This window comes from Lycium ferocissimum, chromosome 6 (genome assembly GCF_029784015.1).
Source record: "Lycium ferocissimum isolate CSIRO_LF1 chromosome 6, AGI_CSIRO_Lferr_CH_V1, whole genome shotgun sequence".
Taxonomy (NCBI): domain Eukaryota; kingdom Viridiplantae; phylum Streptophyta; class Magnoliopsida; order Solanales; family Solanaceae; genus Lycium; species Lycium ferocissimum.
This window is the reverse complement of record NC_081347.1, coordinates 13596520-13603881: the sequence shown is the minus strand read 5'-3', so window position 1 is coordinate 13603881 and position 7362 is coordinate 13596520. Positions and strand designations below refer to the sequence as shown.

Here is a 7362-nt window from a genome sequence, read left to right as displayed (position 1 = left end):
TACGGTCCATAAAATTTTTATGGGTCGTAGATTCTAGCATAAATCATAAACAATGTATCCATCATTTTGCTACCTCACTCTACACTTCCATCTACGGTCCGTAAAACTTTTATGGGCCGTAGATTCTCGGCGTGATTGACTTTTCCATCCTACACTTTTCATCCTACACTAAAACAAACGTTACCCTATACACACACTATCTAAGTTACAAAAATTCAAAAACAATAAAAATTAAACATGGGTTGCCTCCCAAGAAGCGCTTGATTTAACGTTGTTGCACGACGATGGTACCCATTTTTACTCCGGGTCAGGAGTGTAGCCATGTTTCAGACTGTGTCGGTCCACAATTCTATCACCATCAATGTAACCATGATAATGCTTCACCTTTTGCCCGTTCACTTTAAATGTCCGAGTTCTATCTCCGGACTTCAACTCAATCGCACCATGGGCTGAAGCACTCATCACTTTGAATGGACCAGACCACTTTGATTTCAACTTTCCAGGCAACAGCTTCAGTCTTGAATTATACAGCAGCACCTGATCCCCTTTTAGAAAATCTCTTGAGGATCCTTTTATCATGGTAATGTTTCATCCTCTCTTTATACAGTGCTGCATTTTTGTAGGCCTGGTATCGGAATTTATCCATCTCGTTGAGTTGAAAAAACCTGAGTTTTGTCGCTTCTTCCCAATTCATGTTTAATTTCTTCAAGGCCTACATGGCCTTATGTTTATGTTCATCTGGCTGGTGACATGCTTTGCCAAAAACTAGCTTGAAAAGTGAAGTCCCAATCGGAGTCTTGAAAGCAGTCCGGTAAGCCCATAAAGCATCATCGAACTTGCGGGCCCAATCAGTTCTGTTTGCATTCACCATTTTAGCCAAAATACTCTTTATCTCCCGATTTAAGACTTCAACTTGCCCACTTTTCTGAGGATGATAAGGGGTTGCCACCCTATGTTTGAACTCATACTTCTCCATCAATCATGCAAAGGCTCTATTACAAAAGTGTGAACCGCCATCACTGATTATTGCCCTTGGGGTACCAAAATGAGTAAATATGTTCTTTTTCAAGAATCCCATGACACTCTTGGCTTTGTTATTAGGTAAAGCCACCGCTTCTACCCATTTAGAAACATAGTCAACAGCCACCAAGATATATTTCATGCCACAAGAGCTCACAAAGGGCCCCATAAAATCAATCCCCCAGACATCGAACACCTCAACTTCCATCACAAAGTTCATAGGCATCTCTTGCCTTCTACAAATACTCCCTTGCCGTTGGCAAAGATCACAAGACCATACTATCAAATTAGCATCATAAAAAAGAGTATGCCAATAGTAACCACATTCGAGAACCTTTGCAGCAGTCCTCGTACCACTATGATGACCCCCAACTAGAGAGTCGTGCCAAGCCTTCAGAATCTCCAACACCTCACTCTCGGGAACACAACGCCAAATAATGTTATCAGCGCATGTTTTGAATAAGTATGAAAAATTTACCGTTAACTGCTTCAACTGATCATAGAACTTTTGACACTTAGCATCGTCATTCTTCTTTGCCCACCTCTAAGGAAAAAGAGGTTTTGCTTTGTACATCTGAGTCAAAGGGCAGAGAGCCCTTTTTATTATCTGTTTACTAGTATCAGCAGCAATATCTGGAGTATCAGCAACTTTCTTTTCAACACAGACCTCATCATCCACATTAGGCACATCAGACTGCACCATTTCTTCCTTATTAACTGGATATAAATCAACCACCTTCTTGTCAGTACTTTGAAGTATTTTACCACTTCTCATGCTAATAGCAAAAGAATGCTCCAAACCACCATCTTCATTATTAGGGTTTGGAATAGTATCACTAGGAAGTCCTCCCTTTTTAGCAGGATGCTGCTCTCTAGAAAGATCACGCATCTGCTGTTCAAGGTTTTGAATAGCCGTTGAGTGAGAAACCACTGTCTCTGATAGCCCAGATAATGTCTTTTCAGTATTCGTCTGACTTGCCAACACTTTTTCAAGCATTGACTCCAACCTCGAATTACCTTGATCATTAGATTGCCCTTTTGGTGGAATATAAGGGTTGGAACTTCTGTTTCTGAAGTTACCATTATTGTTGTTGTATCTACCTTAGTTCGGTCCACCATAGTTGTTATTGTAGTTCCCTTGGTTGTTGTTGTATGCACCCTGCCCTTGTTGAGGTCTCCAGTATCTCTGAATTGGCCCAGGAATATCCCTTTTTGCTATGTAGTCTGCATAGTGAACATTTTCAACTGGCGGAGGGGGACCCTCTTGATATGGACCCTCTTGGACTTGGTACATTCCAGGCGGCATGCCTGAGATATCTTCACACACGTTTACCATCTTCGCTTCCCTCTCATCAAATCTCTTTGTCAGTAAAGAGATATTAGTGGCTAGTTGTGCCAATGTCTGTTGCGTCTCTTGGCTATCCTTCACAATATTTTGGATCAATGGTGTCCCAAGTGATAAACCCTCAGAATTACTCGAATGCCACGCTTGACTGTGTGTAGTCAATCGATCAAGTATATCAGCAATACTAGCATAGGACTTATTCATGAAACACCCACCAGCAGCATTATTGGTCATTGCTTGAGTCATAGGATCCAACCCTCCGTGTAACTTTTCCTTCAGAATATGATATGGGAAACCATGGTTCGGACTCCTATCCAAATATTCTTTGTACCTCTCCCAAGCTTTGAAAAGTTGCTCCCCATGACGTTGTTTGAACTCATAAATCTGATCACGAATCTCAGCTCTTTTACTCGGGGGATACCACTTTCTGAGAAACACTTTGACTATCTCTTCCCATGTAGCAATAGAGTTTCGGGGCAGCTTTGTGAACTATTTTCTCGCATCTCCGGCTAATGAATATTTGAAGAGTTTCAGCCGAACAGCTTCTTGAGGCACACCCCTTTGGATATGATGAGAACATACCTCCAGAAAGTTTGTTATATGCTGGTGAGGATCATCATCGACTGCATTCCGAAAGTATCCCTCTTGTTTGAGCATATGATAGAGGGACGTTTCAAACTTAATAGTAGTAGCAGTCACCCTAGGATGAACTATTGCAGATGCAAAGTCTTCCTCCATATCTGACTCATCACCAAAAACGTTCTCGACTGGAAGTGCGTCGTCTGCCATGATCACCTGGTTTACAAGGTAGCAAACAAGGTGTGTTGGAATAAGACAAAGACTTTAATAAGAGTAAATACTATTTAGTAATTTCAAAACCGTATTCCCTTGCAATGGCGCCAAAATTTGATACACTTAAATTACACTAGTTAATAGCATAAAGCAGACGCTGTCAAACATAGTAACTCAACTAGGTTGGGGTCGAATCCCAGAGGGGATATGGTGTGAAAAGTTTACTAAACGAGTATTATACTAATCTTGCAGTCCTGGTGTATTCCAGAAAAAGAGTTTTGCTTTGTGGACTAATTTAGAATGACTAGCAATTGAGTTGTAAATATATCGGTAAAAAGAGTCAAGGTTGTGTCCCCGTCATATAAAGTGTATGATCATGGGTATTAATCTTGATATACTTCTAATGGATCGTTGTATGAATGCACTTAACCTCTATGTGAATCTAAACTATTTTCCAATAAGAAAAGATTATTTCTTTCTATACTTTTCCCAAAGATTAGAAAGTATGCATGAAGAACGGTTAATTATGCCAAGTAAATTCCTCTTATTCCTAAGTGAATTTAAAGAATGTTTAAAGCCTTGAGTTCTTGTTATTTGTTCTTACCAAACCTTAGTTATTTTCCCAAATAAACCAAAGTTTATGGCGTTAACTAATGTTTGCAACCACTAACTATATGAAAACGAAGAATAAATAAATCTTAACAATCCATTATGCATGTATAAATCCCAATTCCCAACCAAAAAACACCTCTCTTTGGGTTCACAACCTCAGTAAAGAATTTAGCTACTCATAAGAGAAGAAAACAATAAGAAATAATTTAGATCATAATGCATGAGAATGATTGATTGGAATTGAAGAGAAAATAATTGCAATTGTTTGTAATCCCAAAAAGACTTCAAAAATTATGAGTATTCAATACTAAGGAATTAAGACTGAAATCTGGTGAATTGTAGTCTACAAAAACCTGAATACAATAAACCTACATCAGGTATTTATAATGGTCTAAGTTGTGAAAAACAAGTTGACCAAATTGCCCCGTCGGATCAACATACGGACTGTAAATATTATACGGTCCGTAAAATCTTCAGTTCCTGTCCCTAAAATCTCATTTCGCTACCCATATCTACGCTCTACTTTGATGGACCGTAAATATTTTACGATCCGTATAACTGGTTCATACATTTTTCCTTCAATATAAGGCTTCCTGTGATTGATATACAGCGGGATTTATGGACCGTAAATAATATACGGTTCGCACGTTCTGCCGTGAATTTCCTCGCAATGTGAGACTTCTCTGTCACTGATCTACGGTGGAATTGATGGCCCGTAAATATTATGTGGTCCATCTTTTTGCTCCGTACAATCCCAGCTTAGTTACTTCTCTTTCTTGAACATCTATTTAAGCCATTTTCCTGACTTTCGCCATAAATACGAGAAATACTTATAACACAGCAAAAACACATCAAAAGACCCAAAATTGCTTGAAAAACAAGTAAAACTCGCCGTAAAAAAGCATCAAATGTGCCGGAATTTTGCGACACGTCAATAGGCAATGGCCATCTCTGGCTATGGTGATATCAATTCTAGTAAGACAAGTGCTGCTTCTCCTAGCAGTTTCTAAAAAAAGTTAATGAATTCTTGTTGTACTAGTTTGGGATCAGTGAGTAACACTCCAAATTCTGTATATATTGAAGTTACTCTATTCCTGGCTTGCCTGGCTTTAAGTTGAGCATGAAAGTATTTGGAGTTTTGGTCACCATGCATAATCCAAGTTCCTCTTAATTTCTGCCTCAGTATTTGTTCCTACATATGGCTCCATTTCTCATATTAAGTTCCTTTTATATTGGGCTTGGCTCCATCATTGAGGTCACTTTGTATATTAAATGGTGGATCTTAGTTCTCTCTTTCCTTTTATATTTTATGCATATTCCATACATAGCATATCGATTGATTTGTTGTTGTGATCATCTTTTTGTAGTTTTCTGAGAATAGGACATTGACAATCTTTATGTTTTCACTTTTCTCAATTCCTCTTTGAGATGGTGGATCTTCATTTCCAAATACCCGTAATATGGCTATATATTCTCTTCTATCATTCCTGCGAGAGTATTTGTTCCCCCTCCTAGTGAGTTGTCCAAATTCATCCAGTTGAAAATTGTTGTTTCATTATAGTGGACGGTACATTTATTCCATACATAAAGTATCCATTGATTTGGTCTAGCAATATTAGTATTGATAGTCCTTAGATCATACTTCTTTAAATGGCCTGTACGTGTGTAAACCATTTCCCGTGACACAAAAGGACATTGAGTAATCTTTATGGCCTTTTCAATCACTTAGAGTTAGTATTGAGCTATATAGATTCTTCCAGTGTGGCATAATTATAGTTGGAGATAAAACTCTAATACGGTAGCATGTTACTACTATTATTCAATATGATTCTAGTTTCTTACCAAGTCAAGCTTAAACCAAATTCCTTCAGAATTTCCAAATATTCCATGAGCATAAGATCATATTGGCTATATATTCTCACCTTTATGAATCCTTCTTATTGACCCGTGTTAGGAGGTTAGTCCCATTTGTTGTTCCCCCTCTCAATGGCATGTTCTTATCCAACCATCCTATGTCATCCAACATTAATGTTTTCCACTGTATATATTGAAATTGGGAACGTTGTTTCATTATAGTGGACGGGTACTCCGTTTTTACCTCTTTCTTTCACTTCTCATGTTCTTCTTTAGGATAACTACTTTCTATTTCTCGTCAAATGACCAAAAGTCCCCATAGTTTAGGTTTCCATAAGTGTCTTGTTCCCAAAGGTCTAGTAATATTAGTAAAAGGTGATAGTCCATATCAGATCATGCCTCTATCACATTGATGGAGATAATCGATACACGGGGGTGTGCCCAAATAGCTAGCTATTCTTCCAAGATTTTCCCTCGACGACCGGGCCCGGTGTTTTGAAAGTAAACCATAGACAAATGTGACACGATATCTAATGGAAAGTATAAGGTCCATTCTCTATCACTTGTCACCCTGCGTCAAATTTGAAGATGAAGTAATTGTTATCAGATACTATACAATCTACCTACTTCTAAACCCATTGAGCATGTCTTTAAAATTAGGGTATCCATATTCTTCCATTAGGGGCATTTTCAATTATAGTTGGAGATAAAACTCTAGTTTCACAACTTTCACTCCGTCCTTCACCTCAGGGAGGTAGAATTTGAGTTGCAAGCCTTTTGTCTACGGAGTCAAGCTTATTTTTGTATAGAAAATTCCTAAATTCCTTCATCGTTTCTTCTTTGTTCGAGAATTTATTGAGTTGACCTCTAATATTCCATGAGCATAAGATCATATTCGGGTTCGGCACAATGGGTGTAATGTTCGTGGGATCTTGAATCACGCTACCTTTGGATCCGCCTTTATGAATGGTCCATTTGTCACTATTCTACTTTTTGGTTTTTGACTACCGTTCACCACGGTGGCGGGTTGGAGTCCCCGTGGTTCTTCTTCCTCCCATGTGAGGGTGGTAGTATTGTTTTATTTGTCTTTGGCATGCCATGGCTCGGGATAGCTATCCTCGGCGCCTCAATTTTAGGCAAAAGTTCTTAAAATGTTGCTCATAAAAGACACATAAGCGAGTTTTTTGCCTAGGCTTGGATTGACTAGTCATTAATGTTTTAAAATGACAACAATTAGAAAAACTCAGTAAGTTGAATGATTTGAAAGTGAAAAGATTAGTTAATGACTTTAAAGTAGTACATAAGTTGAATGACTTTAAAGTTACAAAAATTAATTTAGTGACTTTTATAAAGAAAAAAAAATTTACACTCATTACACAGTTTTGACTGTTTGTCATGAAATAGGTGTATTTACAAGTTACATTCGTGCAAATTGTGCTTTCATTGGCGATAATGTCAAGTTCCACGTATTAATAAGGGGTCCTTGCTTGATTTGAGATAGTTATCTTCTGAAATTTTTAGTACTACTACAATATTCATAGTTGTCCAAATTTTTACACTACTACTATGTCAAATGACCAAAAGATAATCGGTTAACTAGTAACGGAACATAAAACCAAGACCGAACCGGCCCCGGTTTCCATTCATATCTTGATGTCTTGTTCTTTGAAAACCGTTAATCCGAACCGAACTCGGCCGTTAAAAAAAAAAAAATTAAAAAAAATCTAGCGAATATAGAC

General features: G+C 38.0%; 1 protein-coding gene across 1 annotated transcript; it reads right to left on the bottom strand.

Moving 5' to 3' along the window:
* Positions 1-2122: 2122 nt before the first annotated feature.
* On the bottom strand, positions 2123-3154 carry LOC132061132 (uncharacterized). Its single transcript, XM_059453998.1, has 2 exons — positions 2948-3154; positions 2123-2854 (listed from the first exon to the last, which is right to left on the bottom strand). The coding sequence occupies exons 1-2, from the start codon at positions 3152-3154 to the stop codon at positions 2123-2125; spliced, it is 939 nt and encodes a 312-aa protein (XP_059309981.1).
* Positions 3155-7362: the final 4208 nt, after the last annotated feature.